This window comes from Callithrix jacchus, chromosome 7, assembly GCF_049354715.1.
Source record: "Callithrix jacchus isolate 240 chromosome 7, calJac240_pri, whole genome shotgun sequence".
NCBI classification, from domain to species: domain Eukaryota; kingdom Metazoa; phylum Chordata; class Mammalia; order Primates; family Cebidae; genus Callithrix; species Callithrix jacchus.
In genome coordinates this window covers 28,910,250-28,930,780 of record NC_133508.1, presented here as the reverse complement: position 1 = coordinate 28,930,780, position 20,531 = coordinate 28,910,250, and the positions used below count along the sequence as shown (strand labels likewise).

At 44.5% G+C, this 20,531-nt stretch overlaps 1 protein-coding gene across 1 annotated transcript; it reads right to left on the bottom strand.

The window, feature by feature from the left end:
- Positions 1-12,411: 12,411 nt before the first annotated feature.
- On the bottom strand, positions 12,412-17,778 carry BAMBI (BMP and activin membrane bound inhibitor). The gene is made up of 3 exons (XM_002750172.6): positions 17,316-17,778; positions 13,636-13,923; positions 12,412-13,193 (listed from the first exon to the last, which is right to left on the bottom strand). The coding sequence occupies exons 1-3, from the start codon at positions 17,389-17,391 to the stop codon at positions 12,775-12,777; spliced, it is 783 nt and encodes a 260-aa protein (XP_002750218.1). The 5' UTR covers positions 17,392-17,778; the 3' UTR covers positions 12,412-12,774.
- Positions 17,779-20,531: the final 2,753 nt, after the last annotated feature.

The following is a 20,531-nucleotide window of genomic DNA, read 5'->3' as shown; positions in this document are numbered from 1 at the left end:
ACTCAGGGTGGGAGGAAAGGTTCCCGAGCTGGTCTGCTAATGAGAAATATGCTAGAACTGCCTTCTGGGTCTCACGCAGCAAGTGCCTGCAGGAAGGTGCTGGTGGCTCCTTAAAGGTGCTGGACAGATGTGGGACACACAGATCAATTGCTTGGCTTAGGGAAGTCCCACCGATTTGTCAATATCTTAAGTAACATGCATATTAGCCTCACTTATATGAACACTAAATCACAGAAGCATTTATGTCCCAACAGTCTCTCTCTCGCTTTTTTTTTTTTTTTGAGGGTCTTGCTTTGTCACCCAGGCTGAACTGCAGTAGCACAATCACAGTTCACTGCAGCCTCAACCTCCTGGGCTCAAACCTTCCTCCTGTCTCAGCCTCCTGAGCAGCTGAAATTATAGCTGCATGCCACTATACCTGGTTAATTTAAATTTTTTTTTTTTTTTTTTTTTGTAGGGACAAGGTTGCCCAGGCTGATCTTGAACTCCTGGCTTCAAGAGATCCTCCTGCCTTAACCTCCCAAAGTGCTGGGATTGCAGGTATGAACCAGTGTGCCCAGCTCTACCATTCCTTAATAAGGAACAATAAATGACTAGGTGGCGGGTTTATGATTTATACTATGATTTTTAAAGCTGTATTGTGTTTTTAGTCCAGCAAATTTCTTTTTTGTTTTTTGTTTTTTGTTTGTTTGTTTGTTTGTTTGTTTTCAGATGGCATCTTGCTCTATTACCCAGGCTGGAGTGCAGTGGCACAATCTTGGCTCACTGCTGTCTCTGCCTCCTGGGTTCAAGCGATTCTCCCACCTCAGCCTCCTGGGTAGCTGGGATTATAGGCACGTGCCACCAAGCCCAGCTAATTTTTGTATTTTTAGTAGAGATGGGGTTTCACCATGTTGGCCAGGCTGCTCTCAAACTCCTGACCTCAAATGATCTGCCCACCTCACCCTCCCAAAATGCTAGGGTTACAGGCGTGAGCCACCGCACTGGGCTAGTTCAGCAAATTTCTCAGAAGCCCAGATTCTCAGGAGAACAGACCTCACCTGGTTTATGGATTACAGGTGTGCTCTAGAACAACAACAACAAATTTAAGACAAGATCTCGCTCTGTTACTCAGGAGGGAGAGCAGTGGCGCCATCATATCTCACTGCAGCATCGACCTCTCAGGTCCAAGCAATCCTCCCACCTCAGCCTCCCGAGAAGCTGGAACCACAGGCACACACCACCGTGCCTCGCTAATGTTTAAATGTTTTATATAGATGGGGTTTCACCATTTTGCCTAGGCTGGTTTCCAACTCCTCGGCTCAAGCAATCCTCTTGCCTCAGCCTCCCAAAGTGCTGGGAGTACAGGCGTGAGCCATCACACCCAGCCTGGGACAAATTAATGTGCCTTTTTCCTCCCTGTGAGACAAACTTCACCATTCACCTGGACCCCCAAGCAGAAAGACAGTGGGCAATGCCAAGAGCTCGAACCACTTGTGCTCCAGGCTCAGGCATTGCCCAGAACTGTGGCTTGGCCCCGTCAGCAGCACAAACAAGCGCACTCAACAGGTGTGTGTATTCATTAACAGAATGTGCAAAAATAGGTATTTGCTGTAACATGGAGCACGTCCTTCCTGGTTTTGAAGATGGTAAACTGACACATTGTAAATGTTCCTAATACATAACATTTTCCTGCAATGGATCTGGTAGTTTCAATGTGTTTAAATAAAAATTAAGTACTTTCCTACTGTCTCGAGCAAAATATAACTGTGGAAAGTTAAAGCAAATTCAAGACACTCACACTGACAAATAAGAAGCTTAAACATCACTGGATATTATTATTATTATTGAGACATAGTCTCACTCTGTCACCCAGGCTGGAGTGCAGTGGTGCGATCTTAGCTCACTGCAACCTCCACCTCTCCAGTTCAAGTGACTCTCCAGCCTCAGCCTCCCAAATAGCTGGGATTACAGGCACATACTACTATGCCCAACCAAGTTTTGCATTTTTAGTAGAGATGAGGTTTCACCATGTTGTCCAGGCTGGGCTCAAACTCCTGACCTCAAGTGATCCACCCACCTCAGCCTCCCAAAGGGCTGAGATTACAGGCATGAGCCACCACACCTGGCCTGGATCTTTGGATCTTCCATTTGTAGAGTCAGCATGGTGACCTCTATCACCCGTGTGTGTTTCCTAGGCATTGTGAGGGCTCATGAAGGAACAGTAGTTAGGAGGACTGGCTGACTTTCACAGTGTTGTTAGGAACTGTGCTAAGTGTTTATTTGCATTATCTCATTCAATCCTCACAACAACCCAAAGCACTAATAAAGCCCAGCATGGTGGCACAACCCTATGGTCTCAGCTACTCAGGAGGCTGTGGTGGGAGGATCACTTGAGCCCAGGAGTTCGAGGCTGTAGTGAGTCATAATTGCACCACTGCACTCCAGCCTGGGTGACAGAGCAAGACCCTGTCTCTAAAAATAAATAAATAAAACCTTTATAAAATAGCCGGGTGCAGTGACTCACCCCTGTAATCACAGCACTTTGGGAGGCTGAGGCGGGCAGATCGCCTGAGGTCAGGAGTTCAAGACCAGCCTGACCAACATAGAGAAACCCATCTCTACTAAAAATACAAAATCAGCCAGGTGTGTGGCACGTTCCTGTAATCCCAGTTATTCGGGAGGCTGAGGCAGGAGAATCTCTTGAACTTGGGAGGCAGAGTTTGTGGTGAGCTGAGATCACACCATTGTACTCCAGCCTGGGCAACAAGAACAAAACTCTGTCTCAAAAAATAAATAAAAATAAAAATCTTTAAAAAATAAAGAGCTAATAATCTTACTACGTTCATTATGTGAGGAAATTGAGAGGGTGATTAGCCCAAGGTCATACCATTAGTGACAGGGTAAGTCTGAACTTGAACCCAGGTCTCTCAGAGGCCAGAACATACTCATAGCAGCTCATATTAGTTCATTCTCACTGCTATAAAGAACTACTTGAGACTGGGGATTTATGAAGAAAAGATGTTTAATTGGCTCACAGTTCCATAGGCTTAACAGGAAGCATGACAGGGAGGCCTCAGGAAATTTACAATCATGGCAGCCGGGAAGCCAGCACCTTCTTCTCATGGTGGCAGTTGAGAGAGGTAGAGAGAGAGAGATGGAGGGAGAGAGGGAGTTGAGAGAGAGGGGAGGGAGAGAGGGAGTTGAGAGAGAGAGAAGGGTGAGAGGAGGAGAGAGTGAGAGGGAGGGAAGGAAGGGGAGAGGGAGAGGAAGAGAGAGCCAGAAGAAAAAAGAAAGAGAGGGAGGAGGAAGAAGGGTGGGAGGAGGAGGGAGAGAGAAGTGCCATACACTTTTAAATAATCAGATCTCCTGAGAATTCACTCACTATAACAAGAACAGCAAGGGGAAATCCACCCCAGTGATCCAATCACCTCCTACCAGGTCCCTCTGCCAACACGTGGGGATTACAATTTGACATGATGTATGGATGGGGACACAGAGCCAAACCATATCACAGCTGCACAGGCTCATAAAAACATTAGGATGGCCTAGATGTGGTAGCACACACCTATAATCCCAGCACTTTGGGAGGCCAAGGTGGATCACCTGAGCCCGGGAATTCAAGATCAACCTGGGCAACATAGTGAGACCGCCCCATCTCTACAAAAAATTTTTTAGATTAGCTGGGTGTGGCAGTGCACACCTGTAGTCCCAGCTACTCGTAAGGGTGAGGTGGGAAAATTGCTTGAGCCTGGAATGTTGAGGCTGCAGTGAGCCAAGATCGCACAACGGAAGGAGGTCCTGTCTCAAAAAAGAAAAAAATATTAGGATAAGCACTTTCAGAAAAAGCTTTTGACTAACGCAAATACATACAAAGACACAACGTAGTGAGAGATTGGAGGGGGAGGTCCTTCTTTAGGCCAGGTGCAAAGGTGTGACTTCTCAGAAGAAACGGGAAGACCAAAAAAATTGGACAATGTATTTTTCTCCAAATGAGGTATTTGTGTCTGGATATTCTGAAGAGAGGGTTTTCCTTCTCCCCCTTGCAGTTTGCTGTCGCTTAGCCTGGGACTAGGCAGCAGAGTACCAGAGGAACTGTAGAACGTGGTAAGTGGCTTCACAAAGGCCACCTCTGTCTGTGTCAGTCCAGGGAACTGGCAGCGCTCTTCTGCTCTGAAGCCCATTTGAGTTCATGGAAATCCTGGGGACCCTGCTGAATTCAATTCATTGCTGAGAGCCATGAAAAATAGCTCTATAAATCTGCCTCGGAAGAAAAGCTTGGACTTTCCAGGTTGGGATAAACAAATTGAGCATTTCACAGCAACCTGTTAACTCCTCGTGCCAATTTGCATACAAATGCCAGCACACAACCTCCCACTGCTAAAGGAGCTGGAGAGGGATGTTTGGGTTTTATAGTCCAACGGTGGCGATTGTCACAATCCAGTCCTTGGAAAGAGTTACATCGCAACCTGCGTCACAATCAAGTGTCAGAACAGAGAAATGTCCCTTGACATTTCCCAAGCCCGGATGGACAGCCTCTTGAAAGCCACCTCCTAAACCAGCCGCACCTTCTTGCTGTGTCCAGGCTGAGAAATTGGTGAACAAATACCATCACTTCAAGTGAGATGAATGCTACACCAGGTTTAACAGACAGAATACAATTTCCAACTTCCAGCCAAGACGTTTGCATTTTAAGATATCCACAACAGTGTTGCTTTAGAGAGGCAGATTTTCTCTCTTCCACATTTATTCAACTTTTAGTAAGTATTCAATTTTTAGCGAGCACTTCAATCCCCCGGGATGAAGAGAGCTTGATTTGTCGGTACCAATAGTTTGATAGAGAAAAATAAGACCCAGTGTTTGACGGATCAGTAGGGTGACTACAGTTTACAGTAATCTGTTAGATATTTCAAAATAACTGGAAGATAATAATTCAGACATTTCTAGTATAAAACAAAGACAAATATTTAAAGCAATAGACACCCAATTATACTGCTTTGATCTGTACAAATTACATGAATGTATTAAATTATCACATGTGCCCCCCAAAATATGTACACCTATTATGTATCAATTTTTTAAAATCTAAAACATTTTTAAAAAATTGTTGACACTGGTTTGAGCCAGGACTCGGAAAATATAAAGATATGTGTGTATTTTAATATATGTAAATAAGTAAAAGGAACACAGGAATCTAGAAGAAATACTGTATAAGGATTGTGAAATCATCAATGACCTTCCCTTCCCTCCCCCACCTGCCACCCCTGCTCAACATATACATTTGTTTTTCAAAATTTATCTTTGCACTTTGGGAGGCTATGGAGGGAGGGTCACTTGAGGCCAGGAGTTTGAGACCAGTGCGGACAACAAAGTGAGAGCCTTAACTCTACAAAAAACATTTTTAATTAGCTGGACATGGTGGTGCACAGCTGTAGTCCCAGTTATTTTGGAGGCTGAGGCAGGAGGATTGCTTGAGCCCAGGAGTTTGAGACCAGCAGGGAGACTCCACCTCTACCAAAACACAGAAACAGTCCAGGCATGGTGGCTGTGCCTGTAGTCCCAGCTACTGAGAGGCTGAGGTAGGAGGATTGCTGAATCCAGGAGTTCAAGGCCGCAGGAAGCTATGATCCCACGGCACTACACTCCAGCCCGACCTACAGACTGGGCTTACAAAAATAAATCATTTTCGTAAAAGAACACAATATAATAAGGCCAGGCCCAGTGGCTCATGCCTGTAATCCCAGCACTTTGGGAGGCTGAGATGGGCATATCACCTGAGGTCAGGAGTTTGAAACGAGCCTGGCCAACATGGTAAAACCCCGTCTCTACTAAAAATACAAAAATTAGCCAGGCATGGTGGCACGCGCCTGTAGTCCCAGCTACTTAGGAGGCTGAGGCAGGAGAATCACTTGAACCTGGGAGGCGGAGGTTGCAGTGAGCTGAGATCACACCATTGCACTCCAGCCTGGGTGAGAGAGTGAGACTCTGTCTCAAAAAAAAAAAAACTAAGGGCCAAGCGCGGTGGCTCATGCCTATAATCCCAGCCCTTTGAGAGTCCGAGGCGGGTAAATCACGAGGTCAAGAGATCGAGACCATCCTGATCAACAAGGTGAAACCCCGTCTCTACTAAAAATACAAAAATTAGCTGGGCATGGTGGCGCATGCCTGTAATCCCAGCTACTCGGGAGGCTGAGGCAGGAGAATTGCTTGAACCCAGAAGGCAGAGGTTGAGGTAAGCTGGGATCATGCCATTGCCCTCCAGTCTGGGTAACAACAGTGAAACTCCGTCTCAAAAAAAAAAAAACTATATAATACTGTGATAAAAAGAAATAAATATAAAAGTCTAAATTATAAAACTGCAGTGGATGCACAAGAGCTATTTGGATTTCGAAGTGAAAGGTAATCTTTTAATGAAGATGCTAAGAGTTTGTGAAAAGAAGGGAATTTACGACTTGGTTTGTCCTTCAGTGAAAGCCGCGGGGAGCTATTGGCTGCTTTTATTATAGCTTCTGAGAAGAGTTTCATTTCCATGAGAAGAAAAGAGAATTTGTCAGGGGTGCCCTAGTGTAGCTGGGCCTATCAAGCCATTGAGGATGAAATATTAAATCAGGTTTTCCACCTTTTTGATCAATAAAACTCTCAGTGGCTTGTTCTTAACTCCTTGGAGAGACACTGGTGAAAACTTTGGATTATCTTAAAATACTAAAGTGAAAGTACAACTCTTAGTACAAAGGAGAATATTGATACACTTCTGTGTGAGAATTAGTGTCCTTAAATGAGCTTAGAGCCTGCACCAAATATAAAAGGTAGACTCAGGTATTTGACCTTAGCAATGTTTCATTAATGCTCAGCCCCATTGGAATTTTTTGTCCTCAACTTCCTTCACTAGCAATTTGTTTTCCTTTAGGCTTTCCATACAAAAATTATAAGTCTGTAAAACCATCACTTAGGATAGAGAAAGACCGCATTTGTTTATTTACTAAAAACCAGAAATCAGGTGCCTGAAAACAAAAGGCCTTAATCAGTCCTTCATCTAATTCTCTCCTTTGGATTTTGGAAATGTACAAAGGTTATTGATCACAGGTCCTCCCCATGGAGAGTGCACAGTTTAATCCCTAAATCCAGGTGAGAAATGCCCTCATTTACCAAGGCAACTGTGAATTAAAGCTATGGCATTAAAACCACATCCACTAAATGTAGGGGGAGAAAAAAAGCTCCAACGTGAACTTGTAACACTTAAAAAGTAAGAAACTTGCTTTGAGAAGTGTGGTGTTTTTCCACTGTCCTCATCAGTTCCCTAAGGAAATTCCAAGGGGAAGAAACCAGGGATAAAGAGCTTTTTGTATTTCTCTTGGTTTTAACTGCTAAAACAATTTTTGTTCCATTAGGTTTGTAATGTGAGATCTTTCAGAGCGAATTGACACAACAGCCTCTGAGTTTATTAATTCATCACAACTTAGTCTTCACATGTCTAGAAACAAATTGCTGACTTCTCGCAAGTTCCAAATCTACATATGCAGCGCCTTGAAAACTGTTAAATGTAAAATTATATTACAAAGTCTATTCAATTAGCATGGTATACACACACACACACACACACACACACACACACACACACACAGCATGCATAGTTTTCAGCTGATCTTTCCTGAGTTCTATTTAGATTTAGTCCAACATAATCTAATCTGCAAGATATAGGAAGCTAAACACCATTTGAAATTGCCCTGAGAGGTCAGCTGGCCATTAGCTTCCAGAAAGAATGAATCTCCTAAAAGTCTTGAGGAATGACAAATGACTGATATTATCTCACTGCTTACCCAAGGTATTGTCCCAGATTGCTTATCAATGCCTTTCCTGTTACCCTTTTCATATTCAAAGAATGGGAAAAGTTTGCAGAAGTTTGGTTGTTAGGCCTTCCTTAGCACTAAATACTTTGAAACTCTGAAAAAGCACATCCCTTGGAAAATGGCTGCCTTGCTGGAAGAAGTCAACCCCCAACTGGTTAATCTCAGCTCTGCCACCTTCCCGATTCTATCCTCAAATTCCTGGAATGGCAGACAAATTAATTACACCACTATACTGCAAAATGGTGCAGTGTTAGCAGATTAACAAGGACATGTTCAGAGTGTAAACTGTACTCCAAATCAAGAGTTGCCAAAAGTTGAGACTTGAATTTTGTCATTTTATGGGATCTCTGATTCCCAAAAAATCAATGATCTGCTCTTTTTAAGGCAGCAGATAGAGTCATATTGACAGAATGAATTGGGTAGAGGGAAAGGGTGTCAATTGTATCTGGAGCAATTTTTCTATTATAAATATTGGTATTTGGAGCATTTAACTTTTCTATTATAACTGTGACCCACAGAGTAACTAAATTAATTTCATCCAGGGAAATTAAGTGATTCTTAACTAGCTCCTCCACTTCCAAATTCACAAAGTTCTAAAAGCAGTTCTGGAAGTGCTTGTATTTTGTTGGGAGCATCTGTGGGGCAGGTTGTAATTGACTGTGGCATTTGTTGAGAATGTGCCAGTCAGACATAAACCACGCAAGCAATGTGGACACATTATCTGCTACCTATCAAAGCCATCGGTTTTCTCAATGGATTGACCATTCAGAGCAGCTGAAACTCCAAGGGAACTTCATTCTGTCATATATCAGAAATTGAAGGCGGTATATATGATTAAAACATTCTTATCAGTAGCCATCTGTATTATAGAAGGAAACAATTACAAATGAACCTATTTAATAGGCACAAGAGGCCAAAAATAATAAATTGAAAATGAATATTTAAAATGCTAAAGTCCCTTTGCAGGTGACTGCCAGGCCTGCAAGTCTCAAGTACTCAAAGGTCTTAAATATTAAAAAGTAATATTAATGTACGGTACAAAAAATGGGCAGAAGTTCTCAGACTTTAAGGAATACTATGTGGGGATGGTTTATATAAGACTATTGTGTCTATTACTGAAAATAGCTACAAGGTCTCTTCACAATAATCCTACAAGGTGTTACTATGGCTCCCATTTCACAGGCAACAAAACTGAATATTCCCCTTACATAATTTGCCCAAGTTCACACAGCTGTGGAGGTTTAAAGTCATTTGGGCTGAGAGGCAGAGAAGAGGACCAATTAGAGGTTGTGGGGGGGGGAAACTATCCTGGCCCCAAAAAAGCCTAGTTCCCAAGCCATGATACTAGATGCCACTGCTTTCAAGCTTTTAGCCTCTAATCAACCCATATTGAAACCAGATTTATGAGCGCTTCAGAGGAAAGCTTTGTGATTTTCTAAAGCAGACATGTTTGGTATTTTATAAGGTCAAACCCCCTATGGTGTAGTGTTTTTAATAAAATCAGTTCAGCAGAAATTAGAGACACACCAGTCAATTTCTAGGAAGCCTCTAAGCCATTCAAAATAAAAGGAAAAAAATAACACAAGACATAACCGAGCACAGATCAATTTTTCAACAGTGGTGGAATATAGGAGTTGTACATATAAAATCATCTTGGCAATTTTGGTCCATGTCTCTATAGTCTGGGCACATTTCCACTTAGGAAAATTCCTTTTGAGGAGAGTTCTATGACAATATTAGGCAAGGGTTGTTCCCGGCTCGCCCGGTCTTGTGGCACCTCAAAGTAGCAGTAAACATCTCTCTAAGAGGGAAAAACAAGTAAACCAGTCATCACCATGATTTCTGACATCACTGAATCTGCTAGACCCTGGACCTTGTCTTGGTTCTTATCCCTGGCACCTGGCAACTTCTACAGTCTCACAGGGAAGCAAAAGTAAAATCGCTGTAGTTTTTAGTTATATCCAAAGTTGAGATGCCTGCAATGTTTTCCTAAGAAGGCCAAGTTATGTGTGGATCTGACTTTACAACTGGTGGCAAGAACATGTGTAAAAACTAAATGAATTTCAAAAAAGAGAGGATTTTTTTTTTTTTTTTTTTTTTTTTAGGAAAAGAGGCAGGGCTGGCCTATTACGTGGCTAGAAGCTGAGCCCCAGAAAACTCTGAGAAGCCATGGGCACAGTGCCACCTCCCCACAGTACTGGGAGCTGTAAACAGCCTTGTGAATGTACAACAGGAAGAACAAAGGCATAAGACCAAGTGGAGGCTGTGCATCCTCCATGAAGTTTCTGATAACACCAGCCCAGACATAGGCCTCTCCTGGAGGAGGGGGTCACTGATTTCAAAGTGTTTCAAAGCATATGACTTTAAATCCTTCATTGTTTTATTTCCCAAACAATTGCGGAGTTCCTAGTTAACCTGTACTTAGAAGTAATGAGGTGAACTGGCCCTCATCAGAGCAAGCAGAGAAAAGAAACGATGACTACACCTCACAGGTAGAACAGCTGGCCACTTGAAGAATCACTGAGCTTGCATAATGGTGTACGTGAAACGAGAATGTACAAGGAGCAAGAAGTCCTTTAATCTCTGAACTACAAACTACTGTAAGGTAATCAAGAGCCAGAGTAGGGCTGGGTACAGTGGCTCATACGTTACCCAGGACTTTAGGAAACTGAGGCGGGAGGATCACTTGAGGTCAGGAGTTTGAGACCAGCCTGGCTGGCCAACATGGTGAAACCCTATCTCCACTATAAATACAAAAATTAGCCGGGCATGGTGGTGGGCGCCTATAACCCAGTTGCTCCAGATGGGTTGAACCTGGGGGAGGGCGGGTGGAGGTTGTAATGATATAGATGGTGCCACTACACTCCAGACTGGGTGACAGAGTGACTCTGTCTCAAAAATAAAAAAGAACCAGGGTGGAAGTGAGGGTGGAAATTTCACCACCTGACAACTTTGATCAATTATCTTGACAGGTTTAAAGGGTTGGTTTCAACAATTCTTTGGCTTCCTCAAAAATTGATGTACATAAAGCTTAACATCTTTTATAAAATATGAGGCGTGCATGCATGAGCTGTTTGTCTTAGGACCAAGAATGCTATCATTAAAACATGTTTATTCCACTGCCTAGCGTTTGCAGCAGATGGTCTGTTCATTGTTAAGTAATCTACGTGCTCATTTTTATACTGGTCATTTCAACTCAGATTCTTCCATGATCTTGGCTACTGCACCTGTCTCAAGGGACCCAAATTATGCTTACCGAAAAATCCTCTAGTAATATACAAAAAAAATTACTAGAAGAAAACCCCATACTCAAATATGCAGGCTATAGGTTAACTTTTTTTTTTTAGACAGAGTCTCGCTCTGTTGCCCGGGCTGGAATGCAGTGGCATGATCTTGGCTCACAACCTCCACCTCCTGGGTTTAAGTGATTCTCCTGCCTCAGCCTTCCTGGTAGCTGGGACTACAGGTATCGACCACCACACCCAGCTAGTTTTTGTATTTATAGTAGAGACAGGGTTTCTGTTGGCCAAGCTGTTCTCTAATCCCTGACCTTGTGACCCACCCACTTTGGCCTCCCAAAGTGCTGGGATTACAGGTGTGAGCCACCATGCCCGGCCTACAGGTTAACTTTTAAGCAAAATTTTCAAATACACAAAGGAATTGAGAAAATACTCTCTATGGCAAATTATTCTCACGTTTAAAATAAGAAAGATCCAGTGGGGGCGGGGAAGTACACAAATATGGCATACCTTTAAGTTCAGGCTGGGATAGAAAGTCTTCCAGGAGGAAACATTGTTTCCTAGCTGTGTTAGTTACTGGCTAAAGACAGTGTTCTATTTGGTTACATAAACGATCATTTGGGAAGAAACCTAGTAGCAATGTTATTTAAATCAATTAGTGTATCACGTTCACTACAGAAAACCTTTCTAAGGAATAAGTTAAAACCAAAAAAAAAAGGCATCACTGTTGAAGGGCAAGATTCAAAATTAAGAGTGTTGTACAGTAAGGTCTGGCTAACTTGGGAGCCAAAATATTTAATGTGGTTTAGGACAAAATAAACTGGCCAATTAATCAACAGTAAAAGGAGACAGTGACTAAATTGACTAAGAAAGTTTTGTTTAGTTGGGTTTTTTTCTCTCTCTCTCTCTCTTTTGAGCGGAGGTGGACACATTGGAAAAGGTATTCCAGAACACACCTGGATCAATGTCACTTTTGCTAAGTCAACTCCAGAAATTGATCAATCATATCTGACCTGGTACACATCAATTTAAGATCTCCTTCTTAGATGTAAGCTAAAACCAGAGTTATCCCATAACCAGAAATATGGGAAGACACTAAAAGATGGTCAGTACACATTTAGAAACTCCACGCTGTAAGAAAATTACACAGGCATGTGGAAGAATAAGCAAGATCTTGGTCTTGTTTAAAAAAGAAGCGGTGGCGGGGGGCGGGTGCGCGGTGGACCAAGCCACATCCTCGACTTGAGAACCAGCAAGTGAGCAGCAGCAGATGGCCATTTGTATAATTAACATGTACTGTCTTACACGTCCTACTTAGTTTTAAATTTATGAAAGACACTATTAAATTTCAGACAAAATATATATATTTCTTTTAAATCTTTACAATAAATCAAGATGTAGAAGCTTACATAGGGCACAGTTTAGTTTATTAGGTTCTCAATTCCAGCTCCCTTGGATGCAAATAACCCTGGCGACTGTGTACAGAGTCTTCTCTTTGCTTTTCATAATTTTAAAGCAAATAATACATTTGACTGTATTTAAGTCTGTGCAAATAATCCTTCAGAAGAAATATCCAAGATTCTGTTTGCAGAGGTCATTTTGTCTCTCAAAGATGATTAAATGAGTTTGTCTTCAGATAAAGTGCTCCTGTCCAGCAGAACTCAAAGGTCTTCAAACGTTCAAAAAGTTTTAGTTCAGATAAGACTCCGTCATACGAATTCCAGCTTCCCGTGGCCACTGTACATGCCCCAGTGAACGAGCGAGAGGATCTTATCATTGCTGAGGTCTGCTTGTCTCATTTTGTCACAGGTCAGACAGCAGTTCTCGTGCCCACTGACCGGCACCATGCATTCCAGGTCCAATTTTGCAACCTGCCCCTTTTTGGAATGGTGTCCGTGAAAGCTGTAGTGCAAACGGGAGAGCATCTGCTGCCGCTGATCCTGCAGTCTCTTGTTTTCACTTCGAAGCATCCTCAAGGCCAACATAATCAGCAACACTAAAATCAGCCCTCCAGCAATGGGCACGGCAATGACAGCTGCCCGGAACCACAACTCTTTGGAAGAATTCAGCTCCTGCACCTTGGTGATAAGGTTTCTGCTACCATCATGCTGATACCGGTTCCCTTGTCCTAAAGGAATATAAGGAAAATGATCAAACTCCATGTTAACTCCTCCTAGGGATATTCATAATCATCTATTAATTTTAACCAGGAATTCCATTAAAAAGAAGCTTACAATGAAATCAACAATACTTAGAAAATAAATATTACAAAACTATCTAAAGAAGCTTACAAACACCGTTTACAGACTGTCATTACTGAGATGTAATGGCCTTTTAATGTCTTCAAAATGTTGAAAAAACAGGCAAAACCTATTATGCAGACAGACATCTAATGCTCAGGCAGACATAAAAGCCACTCAATCAAGATGCATCTTTGCATCCAGCCAGGCCTCTCCCTCTGATGTCTCTAATTACATTAACAACAAAATCAATAGCAGACATACAAAGTCGTGGCTGTCACAAGTCTATAGATCAAGCAGCCATTCGGGTTCGAAACGGCTTCCACCTACCTGAGGCCTCACCCTTGGGAGGAGAGAGAACATCGTGCAGCCCTCTGTAATTGCACATGTCTTCATGACAGCATTCCAATGTGGGCATGGTGGTGCCAGAGTGGTTTCGGGCCTGTTTGGCTTGGCAGATGTCTGCTGTGCTTGCAAGAGAGTCCAGGCAGCCATGGGTGAGCGGGGAATTTGTGTTCTGAGGATCAAGAAGTCTAGAGAAGCAGGCACTGAGCTCAGATTTACACATATAACCAGTGGCCACACAGTGGGCAGCATCACAGTAGCATCGAATTTCACCTGAAAACAATGAGAACCCGCATCAAACTCTGCTCCAGAAACCAGACAAAGCAACTATTTAGGCAACTGCTGAATCCCAGATTCAAAGTCATGAACTTTCAGATCATCCAAGCTGAGTGCTTCAGTCCATGGAGTTTGGAGAAGCCGTTCCTGCAGCCAGTCCAGTTAAAGGTAATTTTGGCAATGTAATAATTCCAACAGCAGATTTCTGAGGGGTTTAGAGAGTAATTTTAAAAACTTGCTTTTTGAAGGCAATAGTAATGAATATAATTTCTCCTACCATAAGGTAAACCATAGTATTTGTTCATTTTAATCCCACATGACCATACAACATAAAAATGTTAGGCTTTTTGATTTTGTCAGTATAAATATTTGATCGGAACTACTGAATTGTTTACTATCCCAAAGGACTGCGCCAAGAGTTAAGAGCTTTAGCTAACACCTTATAAAGTTATTAACTAGAAACACAACAATCTAGAAATTGCTCAGGTCAGGAGGTTTTAAAACTACGAAACTAGGCAGCTATTTGCAACCTCTCTAGAAAAGGCAAACTTTTTGCCTATAAAGATCTTTTCATGCAGAGGAGCTTTTAGTCAGTATATTGTAAAACAGGAACTAGGCAGTTTACAATTAGTGGTTTGCTTGCCAAAGTCAATTTCTTTCAGCCCAAATGGAAAGTCATAAAAGATGGGGGGGGGGGGGGAGTATAAAACTGCAAGGCTAACTTCTCCTCCTCCTCCTCCTCACAAGTTTTACATGTAATTCAACATGTGATCTAAAAGGGGAAACACTGAAACTGAAAATCCTCTGCTGGTTGAATGAAAAATCCTTAAGGAAACCTCAAATTTTCTACAGGAAGTGATTAAAAGTTTCCTTTATAAAAACTTATTTTGTGAGTTGCAAGGTTCTGTTCACATTTTGTCACAGGGCAAGATTTGAGGCTTTAAGATCGGTCTCTAGTTGAAATAATCTGGGTCTTAAAAGTTATCATGAATACGATATCCACCTAGTGGACCCTGGTCACTGTCACATGCCACAGCGAGTAAACTGAACAAAAGCACACACCTCTTCCAGTTTCCCATCTGAAGATCTGTATGGTACTGAAACCTCCACTCTGAAATTAAACACTGGGACATGCTGTTTTACAAACCTCTCCCCACTCTTACCTTTCTTCTTCCTCCTCTCTCTGAATGCCTTCGTAACGTGTCTCATTTAATTATCTGTCCAGATTCCAGACCACGGTATAGTATGCTCAGTTTCCACCAGAGGCTGCTAATGCTTCGGTTCTAAGAAAAACCAGCCCACTAAACACAGATCTTTGGCAACCACTATCAGTCTAAAGCTCGGGGTCTTGCTCCTCAATCCACACTCAATGTCCTGGGGTTGGGCCCAAGTTCTTTCTCTGTTTCAAGTAAGAACCTTTGCTTTGCAGAACCACTTTTCTGCTCTTTCTCCTCCTCCCTCCGAGCTCACTTGATTTTCCACATAAAGCTCACCAGTCTTCTGGAGTGATGACTACATATCCCTAGTTTGACAAGTTCCATATATAGATTTAAAGTATAAATAAAACAAATTAAAAGCCCATTTTGACCTTATTAGCCTCAGACCTTGTACAGAAAAGGAAAACTGAATACAAGTAAAATGCTGCTTAAATGTTTATGAGAGTCTATTTAAAATACTGTATTTTCAATGACCTAAAAACAGTCTAATAAAATTTTGACAGGTAACTGGGAAAGTTCTAACTACTTTTTTTTTTAATTGGAGCCACATTTTAAGCAAGGAGAATGGACTTTTGTACCACTGTATTAAAACTATATTTCTGTCGTTCATAAAGTTTCTTCCTGTGGCATGCAAAAGGCCAGAGAGGGGACTGGTATTTTGAAACTGTGGAACAATGCCCTTCTGTTTCTACCCCCTTCGTTACTGTATGTAGTGATTAAACAAAAATGTCTCCTTTAGTCAAGATGGCTACAGGAGAGACTGCTGGCTTCTTTTAAAGCTTTTGAAGTCCGCAGCCGTCAGAAATCTCTGATCCTCTAATTATATCATTATCAGGCACATAGTTTCGGTATCTGTGACTTCATGTCAGCCTCAGTCCCTCCCTGTTCTGCCCGCCTTTGATAGGGCCAGGAGGCTCCCCTCTGCAAGCTGCAAGGGCTGTTATTTAGGGTTAATTACACCCTTCCTTCCAAAATAAATAAATACTGTAGCACATCATCCTTGCTGGGCTAGCTTATGCTTTAACCTCATGCCTGCTACATGGCAATTAGAGAGAAGCAGGGGAGTGCAAAGGCTAAACAGTGCTTCCTACTAAAAAAAAAAAAAAAATTATCTGTTCACAGAAAAGTAGGTGGATTTCATAGCAAGGAGGTGAGGGGAACCTTGAAATTCAGAGGGAGTTCACGTTATTTCTATCTAAAAGGTGAAAGCCTGCAGAGAGGAAAGAAGAAACCGACCCGTTTTTGGTTTTTTTTTTTTTTTTTTTTTTTTTGGTCCTGTTTGTAAAATATGAGGTGAGTGGGAAATGAGCCCGCTGACAGAGCCTACTCCTCCCAGCTACTGAAAAGCAACACAACACACACTCCTGAAACTCTCAGGAAGACTCATACACTCTCCCGATCACAAAGACACGCACAAGGCATACACTTAGAGATGTGTATACACTTAGAGATGTACTCAGAGACACACACACTCAGAGACTCAGATGCATATTCAGAGATAGAAAGACACTTAGAGAAAGACACAGAAATGCATTCGGAGATCCATTCAGAAAGACACACGCAGGTCACAGAGATACACTGGGAGATACAGAGACTCAGACACATTCAGAGACACAAAGACACTCGGAGAAAGACACACCGAAAAGCATTCAGAGATACATTGAGAGACGCACTCAGAGACACATAAATACACTGAAAGATGGAGGTTCAGAGACACATTCAGAGGCACAACAACGCTCAGAAAGACAGACACAAATGCACTCAGAAAGCCTGAGATTCAGAGACACATTCACAGAATTACATCCTGAGACACTCAATCAAACACGCTGCGGGCCCGGGTCTGCGATCCCTCCCGGCCGCCCGGGCCCCCGGGTTGTGGCAGAGGCGAAGGCGTCGAGCCGAGACTCCGACCCCGCTCCCCGCTGGGCTGCAAGCGCGCCGCTCCCCGCAGTCAGGGCCCGGAGGACCCTCTGACCAGCGCCGGCCCTGAGATCGGAGTCCGCATCCCCCGCCAGGCCACCGCCGCGACTTCTAAGAACACAGCAACTTGTCACGACCTGCGGCTCCGGCGCGGGAGGGAGCCTAGCCTGCCGCTAAGAAAGCCTCTGCCACCGGCTCCGAAGCCCCGCGGCGGGGACGAGACCCCGGGCCCCGTGAGCCCCCGGCACCCACCTTTGGTGAGCAGCACCGCCATGGCGCAGAGCTCCAGCTGCAGCCAGATGAAGATGTAGCTGGAGTGGCGATCCATTGACGCCCCGCACGGCCGCGGCGCCCCCGCCGGCTCCCGGAGCCCCGGCTGGGCGGCAGCCTACGACCCCCGGAGCGCGCAGGGCATGGGGCCCTGCCCGAAGCGGCGGGCGCCGTCAGCGGCGGGGCGGGGGGCCGGACGGCGGCCGGAGCATGGAGTGCGGCTGCAGGGCGCGCCCAGAGCCCAGAAAAGTTTCTCGGTCCCCCTTGGCGGCCGCCGGCTCCCTCTCCCGGCTCAACTCCGGGTACGCACGCTCGCCCCGGGAACCGCCGCGGGCCGCGGTGGGCGCCCGGCCGTCCGTCTCCGCGACCCTCCGCTCTCCCCGAAGAGGGCAAGGGCTCCCGAGCGCGCGAGGGAACCCGCCGCAGCCCCCGTCCGCGCCAGCCCGAGTCCTGCCGGCTCCGCGCCGTAAATAGCGCCCCGCGCGGAGACCCGGCCCGCGCCGCCCCGCCCCGCAGGGTCCCATTGGCCGCCGGGCTCCTGTCAATCCGCCCCGCAGCGGGGGGCGGGCCCAGACGCGAACGCGGAGGGACCTGCCCCGCGGCTCCGAGCGGCGCCGGCGTCTGGGGCCCCCGGCTGGGGCGCTGCCGTCTCCCGCGCTCCCCCTTGCGGAGGCCTACGCGTCCGTGACCTTCGCTAGGCGCCGAGACCCTGACGACCCAACCAGCGTCAGGCAGCCAGCGTCCCCGAAGCCCGGGGCTTTTTTGGGTGTACCCCGAAACACGCAGGGGGTCCGCGTGCTGCGCCCTCAGGAGCCCCCAGGGGCGAGTGACGATGCCCGGCCTGTGCTGGAGGCGGAGGACGGGTCGGGTGGGAGCCTGGAGGAGGCGGTCGGGCGCTGGAGTCTGCGTTCAGCCTTCGCCCCCAACCCCCGCGGCGCGTCCGCCTCGAGCTGCCCGACCCTGGGATCAATAAAGCCCAGACAGACCGACTGTTGATCGGTTAGGAGCCTCTAGGTTCTCCCGGGTACACGGGACGAGTAGCCGGCTAGAGACACTTAACGAAAATTAGCAAATCCAAAAGCGCCCGGCGCCAGCGAGACGACACTGGCCGAGACTGACACTCAATTAACCACCCCCCAAACAATCTCTGGCAAACACGCCGGCTGACCCAGATCAATATCAGCCCCGCGGTGATCTCCTCCTTGAAATGCTAATTCATTTATTAGGGTTCGCGGGGTTGCCCCTCCCAAGGTACTCAAGGTGGTCTTGCTGTAGTTTACCCACCCCCTTTGTAAGGAATTAACCTTAAAACTCATTATCTGAGGGGAATATTCTTTTATCCCCTCCCCAAAAACCTGATATGAAGAAAAGTCAACCATTTGCAAAATTCTTCTTGAGAATCTGCCAGCGCTTCCCTACCCGATGCCTCAAAAGGGGGTTGGAGGGTGGGGAAGGAAAGAAAGAGAAGCACATTTCATGCCAAGGTGAGAATTATAAAGTCAAATCCCTTAGGACTGGAGTGCAGATGTAAGCTCTAAGACTAAGAAAAATTTATATGTCTTGAGGACTGAAAATCAAGGCCAACATATCTCAAACGCCTAACCTTTTAAAGTTGTTGAAAGTCTGCAGAGCTGCAGGATGTAGTTAGTGAAATTGCCTTTGAAAAATAATGTTTATGTGCAGAAAAATAATTTAATAAACTGATGTTCAGACCATTACTTCTCTAGATCAAAATTGCATCTAAAACGAGAGAAGGATAAGCTCAGCAGAAGTTTTAAAAGAAGATTAAACTAGTTAGAGTACCAGGTAAGCAGCAAGCAGGTTTCTCAAGGGGCGTGCCGACAAATCATTCCTGGGACGGTGTTTGATTAGAACTTCCTGGCTACTAGAACCTTGACAAGTTAACAATTGTAAGGGTTTCATGCAGACAATACTTTCTATGTAATGATACACTCTCTTTTAGAGAGTCAATTATTAGCTAAAAGGAAACTTTCAGAGTGTATTTGTTCAACATGGCCTCCCACCATAGAGGCCGGGCTTGCAATGTCTGGGGTTAGAAAGATGTCAGAAAGGAGAGAGTAAATCTCAAAACAATGGAGTTGGACAATGATAGAGATTTATATGGATAATGTTACAATGCCTAAAATAAAGAGGTTAACCAGCCTAGGACAGTAAAATAAAGCCAGGAAAGTCTCCTAGAAGGAATTACGTTAAGGATTACAAGCACCGAGGACCACGGGAATTGAGGCATGATGTTATTTGATTGTGTATGGGAGTAGGCATGTTAAGTAGCAAACAGGTAGTTGGGATGACAAGCAAGTCTTTATGACTGTAGCATAAAATGTGAAGATGTGAAGATGTGAACAGAGATGCACCAGAAATGAACTCTATTTCCCTTTGATGCAGATAAATACTTGTTTAATGGAAGAGGTCTGGGGAATCTGTTGGTGAAAGTTGCATTCTAGTAGACACTTTACAAGTGTCTCTCAGCCCAATTCAGAAAATGTTCCTTTTCCCTGGAGTGGGCTTTGACAACCTGATTAGGAGACTCTGACCCTCTGGCCTTAGCTAGTCACATGACCCAGGTTAGGTCAGTTAGATTCTCTCTTCTGTGTCTTTGGACAGACATGTTGGTCACTTCCTTGAGGGCATTTCACAAGGGACATAAAAATTTTGCTTTGGGGCAGCTGTAGTCCACCTGTCTGCAGAGAAAGAAAAATGATAAAGATACACAAAGCTGCAAAGACATAAATCTAAATGGATTTCCAGTCTCGGGGGCCTCACTTCTTGTCTTTAGGTTAACTCAGTAACCTTAAAGTCCCCTTTTTACTTAAGGTTCTTTTCCTTGCAACCCAGAAGAACCAAACTAAGATGTTTGTATTTTATTGAATTAATGTTAACTTTGAGCACTCCAGGTTGTATATATTTTTTTCTTCCAAGTGATTGAGACCGTCCTGGTCAACATGGTGAAACCCTCTCTCTACTAAAAATACAAAAAATTAGCTGGGCATGGTGGTGTGTGCCTGTAATCCCAGCTACTCAGGAGGCTGAGGCAAGAGAAGTGCCTGAACCCAGGAGGTGGAGGTTGCGGTGAGCTGAGATCGCGCCATTGCACTCCAGCCTGGATAACAAGAGTGATACTCTGTCTCAAAAAAATAATAATAGTAAAAATAAAAATTAATGGGCAGACTTTCTAAA

Excerpts from the sequence above, each read along its gene's own strand:
- BAMBI (XM_002750172.6), bottom strand. The coding sequence starts at position 17,391 with ATGGATCGCCACTCCAGCTACATCTTCATCTGGCTGCAGCTGGAGCTC. Across the intron at positions 13,924-17,315 it reads GGCGGTGCTGCTCACCAAAG|GTGAAATTCGATGCTACTGT; the intron begins GTGGGTGCCGGG and ends CATTGTTTTCAG. Across the intron at positions 13,194-13,635 it reads TCCCAAGGGTGAGGCCTCAG|GACAAGGGAACCGGTATCAG; the intron begins GTAGGTGGAAGC and ends ATATTCCTTTAG.